Below are 16,084 nucleotides of genomic sequence, written 5' to 3' on the forward strand. Positions count from 1 at the left end.
AATGGCCCATTTCATTCAGAAAAATGGACTGCAGTACCCAAATTTGACCACAAGATGTGAATCTTACTTCATTGTTTCATGACGCACCTTTAAAAAATGGAATTAGAATTATTTCTTATGCCCTTTGATTGAGAGAACCGAAAAAAGAAAAAAAATCTAAGGTTTCAGGATGTTTGCTTCTTCACATGTCAAGAGATGATGCGTCTTTGTGTTTGAGCCGTGTGTGTTTGGTGTCATCTCTTCATGCTGGAGTGGAGATGCTCTGGCTTAAGTCCTATCTCTGTCACAACACCTGGAAGTTTATTTTTTTAAAGGTTTTGGAGGATCATATTATCCTCGACGGTATCCACTGCTTTTTGTCCCTGTGAATCCTCCTCAGGATGTTATTTGTCCTCTTTTTTTGGTGGGAATTTTTTTTTATCAAGGATAGGAAGTTTATCCTCATCAGCACAGAGGCCTTAGGATATAGAGCGCTATACGCTGTAAGCATTATAAAAAAAGAAACCCTGAGGTAAATTCTGATTTGCTGTAGAAACAAAACCAACATAACTTGGAGGCTGACTTGTGTTTTTGAAGTCTAAGGTGACCAAAGCGGAGATCCAAGCCAGGACAAGAAAAGTCATTGGATCCTACTTACAAATTCTGACTGAATTTCCCGTTGAATTGATTCAAATAATAACAACTCAAATAGGACATGTCAGAATTAAGTCATAAAGTAGAACCCAGTTTTTTTCATGTTCAACTCCTGAAGTTTGGGGTATTTAGAGTGATCAGCTTCCGTTAAGCTTCACTGAAATCTTCTGGTGGAAAAATCTGTGTAGACGTGTAGAAATTGGTACCGTTAAGTACCGGTATCGATTCGTAGGTACCGGGAATTGACACAGTATCGATTCAAATGCCAAAGGTACCCATTCCTAAGTGAGATACACATACATAAAGGCAAAATACTGTTAGTAGTCTTTGTTACCAAACATCATCAAGCTTGAAAAAAATAAAAATAAATTAAAACAACAGTTGCAGCAGCAAGGTCTGTGAGGTTAATAAAAAATAAAATCCAAGCTTTCTGCGGTGTGGCTATTCAAATTCATGTCAAAAAGCTGCTATAATACAGATAAAACAACTGGTTTATTGTTGTGCTATGATGAATAGTAAACTCTGCATATCACGAATAGCTGAAAGGCAAAATACTTTATTGCCAGAAACTTTTCATGCACCCAAAAAAGGAAATATCACAACAAATCCTCACTTTTCCTCATCTTTACCCACATTTAATCTTTTTGTTTTCATTCTCTAACCTTCCATCACCGTTTTCTTTGACCTCCTCCTTCAGCTCGTATCCGATTCCTCACTAACGTTTCTTCTCTGACTCTTTCTTTAGGATGATGGGATACCCAACAGGTCTTGTGCCATTACTGCACACAAACACTGTTTCTGCTCATCTTTCTGACTGCATTTGAATGATCTCGGTGTCCCTGTGTGCAGATGTTCTACCCATTTCACCAACAATCGCATATAAATGTCCTAAAATCCAATCTAGTTCTAATAGTAGTACTTCTTCTTACACCTTATCCACTCCACAGCAGATACACTGCATGTCACAAATTGATTAGAGAAAGAGATATGAGGCTCCATGGCAGTCCTCCTCCTCCTCCTCCTCCTCCTCCTCCTCTTCAGGGAGAGTTCTAATAAAGCAGGAGGCTGGTTAGACGTGGGAGTCTAACTCTCCACTTGGGTTCCAAGCAATCAATAAAAACAGAGTGCTACCCTAGCCTTCCACTCCTTATTGATAATTTTATTTCGTCCATCCTCTTCATTATTATATAACCTTTGTCACCCTTTTATTTGTTTTCACCTCCCCTTTCACCCTCCTGTCTCACCACATCTGTCGTCCTCACCTCTTAATGTTCTATTTCCTGTAATTAGCGGTTTCCTCCTTCCTCTTTCAGATGCTTAGCAGCAGCCGAGGTGTTTCAAACCGAAGCTGTAATTATTTTTTCACTTGCAGCTGGATTTTGCAGCCATCACAATCCTTTTAACATCCCAGAAGCTGCTAGAAAATAGTGGAAAAAATATTTCTGACTAAAATAAATAAATAAAGACACAGCTACTGATGGGAAAGTTTAATCAGAAAACGCCGGCAGAGGTTAAATTATATTAAAAAAAGAGTTAACTCCAGCTGCTTTAGAAGAAAGTTACAGAAACTCTTCATCTCTGGCTTTGCTGCACCACAACTGTGAGACAACACTGCCCCCTGCAGGTCAACATAGGAGGTGTACATAAGTCAAGTTCATTTATTTAGGGTTTTAGCCCTCAGATCCACCCCCACAGGGGAAATAATATGCAAGTGCATTTAAATAAATTAATTCCTCTTCCTCAAGCATCAGATAAACAACAGAAAAGGGCCGGAAGCCAAACTTTCCGACAGCGGTTGGTTTAATAAAGATAAACGGATGTAATCTTTACTTACAGCTTCGCGTTTCAGACGGCAGAAATATGAATTCATTAGAAGTAATTTCACGTTCAGGCTGAGACGGCATTCTCTAGAGGCTGAACACAAAGCAGCGCGTGGAAAAGACTCCGGACTATTCAGCTGGAACAGTTGCACTATCCGGGCTGGAGGATAATCAGCCGCTCTCATTTCAGACTAAAACTGAACATTTCTTTATCCGTGACACTATTCCTTGCATATGATCATTTTCAAGGTTGTTAGACAAATCAAAGCATTAGGACAGTAGAAAATTTGTAATTAAATGTGACAAATAAGCTTTTTTTTTCAGTTTGTGTTGCTTTTGCCGCAGCTGCAGATTAGCAGGCCTCCCAAAGGAAAGGTAAATTGAAGGAGGCTCACGTGAAACTGGCAATTAGTAGAGCATCCAAACTGATCACACCGCACCAAAACAGAAACAGGATTTAGATCCAGGCCTCATTAGGACGTGCGTGTTTTGATTTATGCATCTAACAAATAACTCAAGAACAGCAGAAAAACTAATCATAACTAATGCATGCTATGAGGCAGACATCTAGAATAAATATTAAACTTGTAACAGAATGAAAAGACTGTGTTTTTCCCTTCTTTGCACAAGACTAGTCTGCATGAGAGATAGTCTCAAGGTCTCACGCATTCCTTCTAAGCTGCTTATTTTCAGCTCAACAGAAGAATGAAGAATGAACTCTTTTCTTTTAATTAATCAAAGAACTCTATTTTAATAAAGCTAATCCATCAAAGTGTTAGTCAATAAATAAGATGTGACCGACCTGTGGAATTAAAATATTAATAACTTTATTACAATCCTATAGAATATAAGGTAATATGACTTTAAATGTTCCAACAGGACTGACCTCACGTAGCGTTAAAAGACATGACACATTACTTTCACTGATCCAATCAGAATCTTACAGATCTGACGGAGGCGTGGTTTTGATGGTGTTTGGTGATTTTTCATTCGACCATAAACCATAACATCCGAAGTATAAAACTACGCCACGTCAGCTCTAACGCCAGTTCAAAGCGTTCCAGAGAAAGTGACGGAGTGGCCAATCCTGATCTTTTAACTCGTTAACCGAAAGAACCAATAAAAGCTGAAAAGAAAATTTCGTTGCTATACCAACTGCGGAAACAGATCCTTTCAGAACAAAAGCTGAACCATCACGACCCAGGCTTGGGTCTCACCAGACGCAAACAACTTGTCGTGTACCCGGAAGTAACTCAGACTGGACTGGTCGGAACCGCTGCTTTTCCTATCGGCTCGGTTCCAGAGAAGGTCAAGCTAGACCTCGACATTCCGGATCTACAGAGGACTTCCACGAAGGGTAGGTAGACCGACAGAATGGGGTCTCATGTGTTTCTGAACCTCCTAACCAAAGCTTAATGTGAAGACATCACCTTCAGTTCCCGTCAGAACTAATCGCTTCTTTGGATTTGCTGGTTCTGAGCAACATCACACATCATCCATTCACCACCTCATCCACATTAGTTACACCATACAATTAGTTTTGAAGTCAGTCTAGTTTGTTAGTAATAAAATTCTTAACTTTAAAACTTGACTCTCTCTCTTCTGTTGTCTCTGAGTGAATATGGAGCTTTTATCTAATCCCTGCAATAAAAAGACCCAATCTTCTGGTTTAAATAACTTCCCAGATCCATGAGGTGGATTTCATATTTCCTATGGAATCCTACACCTTATGGCTCATTAAATAACACGTAATCTATTTCATTACGTACTCATATTGTTCCGTTTTAGCCTCCTTGTTGGGGTTTCAGGAGAACAAAAAGACCCTGTAGGTTTTCGATAAGAATCAGAGATCAGGTTTTTTTTTAAGCCAGATGTCGGTCCTCCTCTGGGTCGACAGAGACAGATTTGGGATCAGCATCGATTACCGGAAACAAAATCAGGTCAACTACGTGTGTGTCTGTGTGTTTCTACCTCAGAGTCTTCACTTTTGATCCCAAGTTGGAGGACGGCGCTGGGAGACTTCAGTCGGGTCTGACTGGACTGGGCCATCTGCAGGTTCAGCTGCCAGCCAACATGCTCCAGCTGCAGCACCAAGTGGGACAAAACAGTTTCACACCTCTGATTAATAAATAATTAACACTTTTTTCTTCCAACATTCATTAAGATAACACTTTCCCCAAAAATATTTGGTTTATGTAAATATGTGGTACTTTACTCAGATTTTAATACACTTGCAGTGATCTCTAGTTATGTATTTATTTTATTTAAACAGATCAATCAATCAATCAATCAATCAAATTTTATTTGTATAGCACCTTCTACAACATTATCCGAAGCCCAAGGTGCTGAACAACATCATTAAAAGAAAAACATTCCCAATACATGGGCATAAAAGCAGGATAAAAACATAAAATCGTAAAATAGCAAGCAAACAGCATTACAGATAAGAGATATTGGAATAAGACCAATCGATTAAAAAAAAATGTCAGACAAAATAAAATCAAGCATCCGGTTTAAAAAGAAGAATAGTTAAAACCATAATGTTAGGGCAATTCAAGTGACCCTAGCGCTGAAACGCAATCAGATAAAAATGAGTCTTTAAACGACACTTAAAGACTTAAAGTTACAACTATTAAACTTATTTTTCACTTAAATTACATGCATTCACGCTGCAGGTTGAAACTTAATAACTCATGGGAAAAAAAGATGGTTGATTTGAAACTTTAGCCTTTGAAATAGTCTCTCCTCATAGCGATCCCTTCTCCCTACCTGCTCTGGCTGATTTACAGAGAAATACTCCATCAGACAGCTGCAACAGTGTGATAGATTAGCAGCACTGAGTCAAGGCAGGTCAGTTAAGTGTTTAATGATGCAGACAGAGGCCATAATAATAAACCATGAGCGAATGAAGGTGTCTGGATGCTTCTGCAGCATCAGAAGATAGATGCAGGGCGAGGTAAAGAACGTCTACAATATTCATGACTGAAGCATCACAGTGTTGTTTTGTTTTCCATTTTCATAACAGTATATCCAAGTGAACTGACTTAAAGTAGGGATGCACCGATACGATACTGGTAACGGTATCGGTGCCGATACAGATACCGATACCAGTATCGGTAAAAGTTAACCGATACCAGGAACCGATACCAATGCAGTTGCTTGAAAATGGCTTCACTGTAACTTGTCATTTCTGTTCACCTAATATTTTAGTTTAGAGATGATTTCTATTCATATATTTTACTTTTTATCTACCTCATAGTCTTTTCCTGTTGAAAGCAGAGAAGAAAATAAAATCTGTATTCCAAATCATTGCATTTTTTTGTGCAGTAGAAGAATCGGTATCGGTAATCGGTATCGGCGAGTACTCAGATCCAAGTATTGGTGACGTATCGGTTTGGAAAAAAGTGGTATCGTTGCATCCCTAATTCAAAGGCTTAAAAATAAACGTCATTTATTTCAACAAACACAAAAACACATTTCTTATCCGTAATAAAGTCTTACCCCGTTGTCTTCTTCTCTATCCTTGCTCTATAGGCTTAGGCGGTATTACCGTATACGGCTGGTGTTAAAAAATAGCAACAGCGTCCGTTCCAATTCCGTCGTGAAAAAAACGGCGCACGTAGGTGACGAGGATTTAAAAAATGTTTTAAATATACAAAAGATAAATAAAAGTCATTTCATGTATAAAACAGATGTATGGTTTAATTTTCAGCTTTACGGAAATAGTTAAAAAAAATTTGGTCCTAATTTTAGAGATGTTCCGTAAAGTTTATGAAGTTTATGAAGTTTATGATGTCATTACGTGACAGCGCCGAGACGGCGCACCGAAAGAAAAATGGCAGCTCGCGCACCAGCTGACTTGGTGTCTAAAAAGAACACAACTTCTGTTTTTTTTGGGTTCTAAGCAAACTTAAAAGGAGAGCCGGTAAAAACTGATGAGGTCATTTGTGCAAGCAAGAGATGACAGTGAAAGATGCACACCCCGTCGGCACAGGAGAAAGCTAAAAAAGCTAAATATATATAATAAAGTTTTGTTTATTTATTTAGACTTAGTTTGTATTTTTATATAAAAACAGTTATGAGCTTTCTCCTCTGTCATTTTCCATCTGAGGCATAATGGTTATTGACGCTATGCATCATGGGAGGTTTGATTTACTTTATCATTATGACGTCTTCACTGACAAAACAACAAATGCATGTTTGTGTCTTGAAACAATTTGCTTGATTATCAAAGCTAATGGTCAGTTTGTAGCAAACCCAATTATCTATTAGCATCATTAAATAATGATAAAGCGCTTCACAGCTTATGTGAATACAAAGATGGCAAAAACATGTTTACAGATGGTAATTTAATGATATCTTTATTGTTACCAACAATCTGGTGTCGAACGTAGCTTACAGTCAAGAAGCTGCTCTGAATTCAAAGTGAGGAAAAGCATAAACATGTTGTTTAGCGACTGAATGCATCATAAAGGTAAATATTTAGCTTAAAGCCAAAAGCAGCAGCAGATGGTCCCAAGAGAATGGCGGGCTGTCACCACATCCCCTTACTACTTCATGTGGGAGGGAAAAATGATTTATGAGGCAGAGGCAGGCGGGATATCTGAACTCCAGCGTAACGTGAACATGCCGTATATCTACCCTTTGTTAGATTTGTTCTCTGAAAGGTATACCGTTTGAAGTGTCACTCTTGTGAAAAGTTAGAAAAAGAAAAACGATTTATGAAAATACAGATTTGTGATGCAAGGATTGGTCAGAATGAATCCAGAAGCAGGTCAATCTGAATTAGAACACAAATTAGACTGAAAAGATTTGGCATGAGCCGCCGCATCCTCAGGACCTTCTATCGCTGTGCCATTGAGAGCATCCTCACTGGATGCATCTCCGCCTGGTATGGCAACAGCACCGCTTACAACCGCAAAGCTCTCCAGAGAGTAGTGCGGTGTGCAGAAAGGATTATAGGAGGTGAGCTTCCCTCCCTCCAGGACATCTACAGGAAGCGGTGCCTGAGGAAAGCGGGGAGGATCATCAAGGACTCAAGTCACCCCAGCCATAAACTGTTCAGACTACTTCCATCAGGAAGGAGGTTCTGCAGCATCCGGTCCAGAACCAGCAGACTGAGGGACAGCTTTTTTCATCAGGCCATCAGACTGCTGAACACGGCGCAGACACCTCACCCTCACTACTGAAACTCCAACATTACACACTCCATACTGTACATTAATGCCACTGTTTTGCACATACCAGCCTCTGTATATTTTATATCTCTTATCTTATTGTTTACTTTATTCATTTGTAAAACACGTATATACACACTATACACACACTCACACACTCACACGTAGAACAATATATTAAAAAAAATAATAATATACTTGCATTAACATTTAGTAATGTATATACATTACAACTTATACATATTATTACTTAGATTAGCCATTTTTATATTTTGCGTGTTTTTACGTTACTGTATTTTTGCATAACTCTGTTGCTGTGAAGCTCGCACACAAGAATTTCACTCGCATGTACTGTACCAGTGTACCTGCACATGTGAAGTGACAATAAAAGTGATTTGATTTGATTTTTCTGTGTGACACACCAAACATTTTCAATTTTCAATGCGGGATGTGTGGATGAGCCTTTGGAATTCTATACAAATACCGTAACGTTAGCTTAATTTCCCTAAAGCATCAGATGGTGTAAAGATTTATTGGATTATTTATTTATTTGTGCATGTGTGTGTACGTGCGCGCGAGTGCGTGCGTGCATGTGTGTGTGTGTGTGTGTGTGTCTGCTCTGCCTTGTCAAACCGCCAGTCAGTTGTGGCTGACAGCTGCTCGTACTGAGCCCGGTTCTGATGGAAGTTTCTTCCTGATAACTCGTTCACTGCCATTGACGACTAAAGTCGTCATTTGCATTTTTTTACTGTGTGGGCGTCGGAACGAGCCCCCGCACCGTGAGAACAAACACCCCAGCTCTAAAGCCGATCTTCATCCGCATACGTCACTCGTCACGTGATCAGGAAGCAGAGAATCCATGTGTTAGGAGATCGTTTTGGGCCGCTGCTGTAAATAAAAGTGAGGCGCGAACCGGAAAAGCTTCTGCCCATCACAATTCGACAATGGACGTACAACACTCAAAACGCGCGGATTCTTCCTGATGTAAGAGGAGAATCTACTTTTTGTTTTGGTAGTTTTGGTGTTGATATCATCTTAGCGCGCAACATTCTGTGACTATTTTAAAAAAAACAGTGAAAACGCTGAAAAACGCTGGCAGCAAAGGGCTTTTCTGATCAGGAAACGGCTGGCAGTGAATGAGTTAATGAGATTTCTAGCCTGGCAAGCCATCCTACATATGTGAATATATAGTCTGGCCACAACTCATAGAGAGGGCTCGGTTGTGTGGCGGAATCGGCGGATGTCTTTTCAAACTATCTCCGTACGAAGTTGGACAAGGAACAACTTGATGTACTCACCAATACAGATGTCAGTCAACGGGGAAGTCTGCCACGCATCACCAAAGACGCAAATACATCCGTTTTCTAGAAAAAGGACTTAAGTACCTCTATCTGTTCTCCACTCAAAGTCAATTAGGGCTGAAACGATTCCTCGAGTACCTCGAATAACTCGAGTACAAAAAATCCTCGAGTCAAATTCTCTGCCTCGAGGCTTCGTTTAATTCATGTTTAATTAATTCATGGCTTTGCAATCACCCAGGGTCATGTTTCACCCGGACCGAATTAAGTGACGCACATACACACTGCACTGAATGCACACACGAGTAGCGAATGTAACTTAACTTTCTCTTAAACCATGGAGGACAACGTGGACCCCGGTGGAGTGTGAAAAAGACAGAAATTGTCAAAGGCGTGAGACCATTTTTCACGTCGTAAGGCGGAAAACGTAGTCCAGTATAAATACTGTAAATTGGATGTAGCCTACAACAACACCACATCCTCCATGCTGCAGCACCTGACCAGGAAACATCCACATGTAAATGTCACTTCTGCAAGCGGACTCGGAGCCTCTACAAGATAATGCATTTTAGCCTGTATTTCTATATATTCTGCAGACACTGTGCAACTTTTTCGTTTGTAGCACTCGGTTTCAGCTCACACCGTATGTCTGGTAGCAACACGTCGGACTTAAAATGTGCTAAAAATAACAGTTTTTACAACACGTCAGACTTTTTATTGTGTTGTTATTGACGTGTGTTGACCCTCGGGATTGCTGCAGGAGGACACAGGTGTTTATGAGTTAGGGAGGAAAACGAAAGAAAGTAAATAAATGTTTTGCGATCAGTATAATTGGACATAACCACGGCAAACATGCTTTCTTGACAATCCTTGTTAGTGTGAGAAAAAAAGTGTAGAAATTAAAACGGACGTGTGTTAATAGGGAAATAGCTGGCGAGCCATGTTTGTGCATGCGCCGTGAGCGGTTCTGGTGCCGTTTGGGCCGCAGCCGCTCGCATTTGTTTACTGCAAAGTTGAAGTGCTGAAGTTTTGAAAACTAATTTTGAATAAAACTTGAAGAATAACTGGCTATTGCGTGCTCATTTTAAGAGGTCTTTCATATTTTATAACATGCTATTTGATATAATGGTTTACAAACGCAAAAGGGTAATTTATTAGAGTACTCGATTAATCGATAAAATATTCGATAGAGTACTCGATTACAAAAATATTCGGTAGCTGCAGCCCTAAAGTCAATGCCAAAGCCATTACAAATAAGCCGTCACCATCTTTGTTTTTCACTCAGCTGCAGCAACTTTCTGCCCACCACACCACTGTGACTGGCAAGGCAAAGACTGGTCGGACTGGGTGGCTAGACCAACATGCAAAGCCAAATCCTTTTGCTTCTGCTGCTGTCTGTCTACATTTCTAAGCTAGGAGTTTTCCTCTCCACTGTTGTTACATTCTTGCTTGGTATGGAGATCGCTGTAAAAACTCTAACACAACAAGTCGCCGACTCGATGCAGTCTGCTGGATTTCCTCAGATGGAAAACTTTTCACTGACTGAAATAATGACCTGAACTCAGTGCACTGATAAGTAAGTTAAATTAGATTTATTTTGCTTTGTAAAGTTGGCACTATATAAATAAAGTTTATTTATAACACTTAATAAACAGCGGCTGGATCTTTGCCTACCTTCTTAGGGGCAAAGATATTACGCTTCAGCTTCTCTACGAGCTCAGGTCCGGCAGCGGCCCAGCTTTGGGAGAACACCTCTGCTTTTTCTGGGTTTAGATGGATCACCTCCAGCTGCTGCTGCAGAGCGGCTGGCTTTATGTTGTGATACACAGCCTACAGAGTTAGATACGTACAAGAAAATATGATCAGAAACACAACAGTGACACCAGCTGGAGAAACAAGAGATCTTATCTGTTGCTGTTTTGATAATTATGCTAATTTAATCATCACATTTCTTGTGAGTTGCAGGAAAACGAATGCAGAAACTTCTGAAACGAGTCCCACCCTGTTTCAGCTGTACCCAAATACAGTTTATCTTGTAGATTTGTAGTTTTGTGTGGATTTTTATGAAAAATAATGTAAAAGAATTTAAATATAGTAACCTTTAAAAAAGACAAGTCTGTCGACACTGAAACATAACTGCTGAGATTAAAGTCATAATTATAAAAAAGCATTAAAAAATGTTCCTTAATTTTCTTCCATCAACACTTTCAACAACATGATACAGCAAACGAATAAATATGAACTCAATCCTCTAAATAATGTCAGTAAAGACGACAGACACACACCTGCTCTAGAATAAAGGCAGAGGTTTCCAGGACCAGGTTAAGAGCACGTTTATCTAAAGACAGAGCAGCTCGGAGTTTTTGCTCCTCTTCTTCGCTGAACGTTCTCTCTCCCTGCAAGGAAGAAATAAAAACTGTGTAAATGTGAAAACATCTGTGACTTTTTCTGCTCGGCAAGCTAATAACGTCAGAGTTAGCTTTCACAAAGTTTTATGTGGTATATTATAGGGGCGGGCAATATAAACGATATAAGGTAGAAACGATATAAAACTGGGTAATGAAAGAGTTTTTGGCTATATCGCAATACCGCGATATAGCGATAACACATGACATCACTAAGGCCTAGTCCACACGTAGCCGGGTTTTTTTTTTAAAAACGAATATCCGCCCCCTCCAAAAACTTGCATCCACACCACCTCGTTTTAAAAAAAACTCTGTCCACACGTACCCGGATAAATACGTTGTTAAGGACATGCCAGACCTGTAGGCGGCAGTACTTCCCTCGTTCTTAACCTCGTCCTTCGTCTGTGGTCTTCCGCAAGGAACGTAATTCCGCTTGCAAAAACAAACAAGCAGAAAGCGCTTGGACAGCTGATAAAGCGAGCGCAGCTCTGAGGGCATCCATGCTGTCGGCTAGTGTAAACACAGGTCGCACACGTGATGTCAGCATTTTTTTGTCGTGGAAAGTGGCGTTGCGGACCTTAAAACTCCGGTTTTGTCTGTCCACACACAGACACCCAAAACGGAGAAAACGCAGATCTTCACTTTGGCCGGAGTTTTTTAAAAGATCCGTTTTCGTGTGAAAAAACTCCGTTTTCGTGTGGATAACAGGCCAAAACGTAGAAAAATATCTACGTTTTGGCAGATCCCCGGCTACGTGTGGACGGGGCCTAAGATGTGCACCCTGCTGACATTGGGACAACAGAATGACAGTGACTGCAAGCATGGAGTGGGCGGAGGAGGAGGCCTATATGCCTCAAGTGGCACATATTTGCCACATGAGGATATTTAAAGGCATGTCATTTTGGCATATAAACAGAGGAAAAAATATATTGCAACATATATCGTTACCGCACATGCTTCAGATTACATCGCAATTTAGATTTGAGGCCATATCGCCCAGCCCTAGTGTATTACATTTTTGGCTCATTAATATGGATTTGTTGCTTCATAAACTATAACGTCATAGTGATCACACTTCAGAAAAAATGCTTCAAACAAGGCAAATTAATGCTGTTTAATGATGAAAACAAAAGCCGAGAAGGAAGGAAGGTGAACATATTAGAGCAGAGTCTGACTAATGCTGCAGAGTCACTGCAGCAGCTTTGCAGGCCTCAGAAGGCAGGATGCAGCTTCCCTACCTTCAAATGAAGCTTCTGAATGATTCGAGAGATCAGCCTGGGGAATTTGTTGGCATCGATCTCATTGATAAAAGTCACAGCTTCTTTGATGCTGTTGGAAAAGAAGAGTCACAAATGCAGACGATGCTCAAATTTCAAAAGGGAGACACAGAAACGGAGCCGAATGTTGTCACAGATACAGTAAATAAAGAGTTTATATGGACGGAGCTTTAAAACGTTGACAATAAACATAAAACAAACTTGGGGGTGAGGTGCGTACTTATCCAAGGTAGTTTGCTCCTTCAAAGTAAACCAGCTCTATTGTGGAAAATGCTCTAAGTGTAGATTTAAACTTTTGATCGTCAGAATCAGTGAGTTATGTGGTGCTTTACTGCTTAGTTTCAATTCATGAAACATCTAGAAATCACGTTTAAATACTCAAATAGGCTCACGACGACGTTTCAATCGAATAAACATCAATTCCTATTGAGCGTTTTTACCGAAATGACAAGAAACTCCAGACAAACACTAAAATGTATTCATTCAAAGAGAAAACTGGAAATTGTACAAATAAATCCGTAACGATGTTTAATAAACTACTGTCAGGAAGCTAAATGCTAACGTTAGCCAGCCTAAGACTCGTTGTCCTTGGATAAAGAAGAAATTGTCACCTCTGTGTTTCTTTTATGATGGAAGTCATTATTTTTCTAAATGAAGACTTGATACATGTCACATCATCCACACTGTTGATATTCCTTCTTCCGGTTGTCACGAGACGGATCACGTGACAGTCGACCGTGCGTGGTGAGGATGCGCAGTGAAGCTGCAGTTGTACGGAACAAGATAAATTTTTTTAATTTTACTTTCATTTATTTAACTTTTATCCAAATGTGGCAGCATTTTAGCGTTTTAATAAAGTATATAAAAGAATGCGCGTTACTACGTAAAGGGCGTTGTACAAAAATGTAACTTTAAAACAAATGCGCAGAGGTCAAAAGAAACGGGATTAAGTCGTGTATTCCTTAACGATAAAAAAAATGCACGTCTTCCAGTATTCTGTGGCCATTTATCATAACAATTTATTAGAAAATATTTCAGGTTTGAGTTTTGACCACTCAGTCAACCTAAACGTTGCCTTTTCCTCAACCTGGCTGTTGGGCAAAGACTAGGTTTTGGTATGTTCAGCATTAATTTAAAAAAATATATACCAATGTACTGTTTATCTGTATTTAGAAAGGAAATATTTTAAAAGTCACAAAAAGATCTTTTTTTACAATATTATTGGCCTTCCATTCATGGAGACTGACCGTGGCCGTTTCATGGTTTATGTTTCAGCAAAATTTACTTAATACAAATTACATTTTTATATGAACAAAGATTAGATAAAACTTACCAACATGTTTTCGTCGTCATCGTCCTCCTCCTCCGCTTATCCGGGTCCGGGCCGCGGGGGCAGCATCCCAACTAGGGAGCTCCAGACCGTCCTCTCCCCGGCCACCTCCACCAGCTCCTCCGGCAGGACTCCAAGGCGTTACCGGACCAGATTGGAGATGTAACCTCTCCAACGTGTCCTGGGTCGACCCGGGGGCCTCCTGCCGGCAGGACATGCCCGAAACACCTCCCCAGGGAAGCATCCAGGAGGCGTCCTGACCAGATGCCCAAACCACCTCAACTGGCTCCTCTCGATCCGGAGGAGCAGCGGTTCTACTCCGAGTCCCTCCCGAATGTCCGAGCTCCTCACCCTATCTCTAAGGCTGAGCCCGGCCACCCTACGGAGGAAACTCATTTCGGCCGCTTGTATCCGCGATCTCGTTCTTTCGGTCATTACCCAAAGCTCATGACCATAGGTGAGGATTGGGACGTAGATCGACCGGTAAATCGAGAGCCTGGCTTTCTGGCTCAGCTCCCTCTTCACCACGACAGATCGGCTCAGCGTCCGCATCACTGCAGATGCCGAACCAATCGATCTCCCGATCCCTCCTACCCTCACTCGTGAACAAGACCTCGAGATACTTAAACTCCTCCACTTGAGGTAGGACCTCTCCCCCGACCCGGAGTTAGTAAGCCACCCTTTTCCGGTCGAAAACCATGGTCTCAGATTTGGAGGTGCTGATCCTCATCCCAGCTGCTTCACACACTGCCGCGAACCTACCCAGCAAGAGCTGAAGGTCAGAGCTGGATGAAGCTAGGAGGACCACATCATCCGCAAAAAGCAGAGACGAGATTCTCCTGCCACCAAACTCGACACACTCCACACCACGGCTGCGCCTAGAAATTCTGTCCATAAAAGTGATGAACAGAACCGGTGAAAAAGGGCAGCCCTGGCGGAGTCCAACCCTCACCGGGAACAGGTCCGACTTCCTACTGGCTATGCGGACCAATCTCACGCTCCTCTGGTAAAGGGACTGAAAGGCCCTTAACAGAAAGCCACCCACCCCATACTCCTGGAGCGTCCCCCACAGGGTGCCCCTGGGGACACGGTCATAAGCCTTCTCCAAATCCACAAAGCACACGTGGATTGGTTGGGCAAACTCCCATGCCCCCTCCATCACCCTTGCAAGGGTATAGAGCTGGTCCACAGTTCCACGGCCAGGACGAAAACCACATTGCTCCTCCTCAATCTGAGATTCCGACACTCTGGAATGCTCTTCCTCTTTCAGTGAGGCTGGCACCTTCCTCCTCCTCCTTTCAAGACGCTACTTAAGGCTCACTTTTATGACCAGGCATTTTCAAATCCCTGACTTTTATTATTTTACTGTGTCCTGTTATTGGCTGTGATTATCTGCTTTGTTGTGTATTTTATTGTTGACCGTGTATTGTTTTATATTGTGTTTTTACATTTTATTCTGTACAGCACTTTGGTTGGCTGCCATGCCGTTTTTAAATGTGCTTTATAAATAAAGTTGGTATGGTATTCAACTATCGATGTTTCGTATGAGATGAAACGACTACAAAGTCTATCATCGACCTGCGACCTAGGCTGCCCTGGTACCAAGTGTACCGATGGGCATCCTTATGTTCGAACATGGTGTTCGTTATGGCCAAACTGCGGCTTGCAAAGAAGTCCAATGACGAAACACCACTCGAGTTCAGATCAGGCGGGCCGTTCCTCCCAATAACACCCCTCCAGGTCAAGATGTCATTGCCCACGTGAGCATTGAAGTCCCCCAGCAGGACAATGGAGTCCCCTGATGGAGCACTATCTAGCACTCGTCCCAGGGACTCCAAAAAGGGTGGGTACTCTGAACTGATATTTGGCCCATAAGCACAAACAACAGTCAGGACCCGTTCCCCAACCCAAAGGCGCAGGGAAGCTACCCTCTCGTCCCCCGGGGTAAACCCCAACACACAGGCAGAGTTTTGGGGCTAACAAAAATCCAACCCCAGCCCTCCGCCTCTCACCCGGAGCAACTCCAGCAAAGGAGTGTCCAACCCCTCTCAAGGACTTGGGTTCCAGAGCCAATGCTATGTGTCAAGGTGAGTCCGACTATATCTAACTGGTACTGCTCAACCTCTGCCACAAGCTCCTGCTCC

The 16,084-nt window shown here is 41.5% G+C and overlaps 1 protein-coding gene across 2 annotated transcripts in view; it reads right to left on the reverse strand.

Moving 5' to 3' along the window:
• The window catches only part of commd10 (COMM domain containing 10), a 101,497-nt gene extending 88,133 nt beyond the window's left edge, over window positions 1-13,364 (reverse strand). For both annotated transcript variants that reach the window (XM_054731600.2, XM_054731602.2), the window contains exons 1-5: window positions 13,222-13,364; window positions 12,572-12,662; window positions 11,214-11,324; window positions 10,603-10,758; window positions 4,425-4,535 (exon numbers count right to left, since the gene is read on the reverse strand). In XM_054731600.2, the coding sequence (XP_054587575.1) occupies window positions 4,425-4,535; window positions 10,603-10,758; window positions 11,214-11,324; window positions 12,572-12,662; window positions 13,222-13,250 (498 nt within the window). In that variant the 5' untranslated portion in view covers window positions 13,251-13,364. The remainder of the gene's footprint in view (window positions 1-4,424; window positions 4,536-10,602; window positions 10,759-11,213; window positions 11,325-12,571; window positions 12,663-13,221) is intronic.
• Between the last annotated feature and the right edge of the window lie 2,720 nt (window positions 13,365-16,084).

The sequence above is a fragment of the Nothobranchius furzeri genome, chromosome 17 (assembly GCF_043380555.1).
Source record: "Nothobranchius furzeri strain GRZ-AD chromosome 17, NfurGRZ-RIMD1, whole genome shotgun sequence".
NCBI lineage: Eukaryota > Metazoa > Chordata > Actinopteri > Cyprinodontiformes > Nothobranchiidae > Nothobranchius > Nothobranchius furzeri.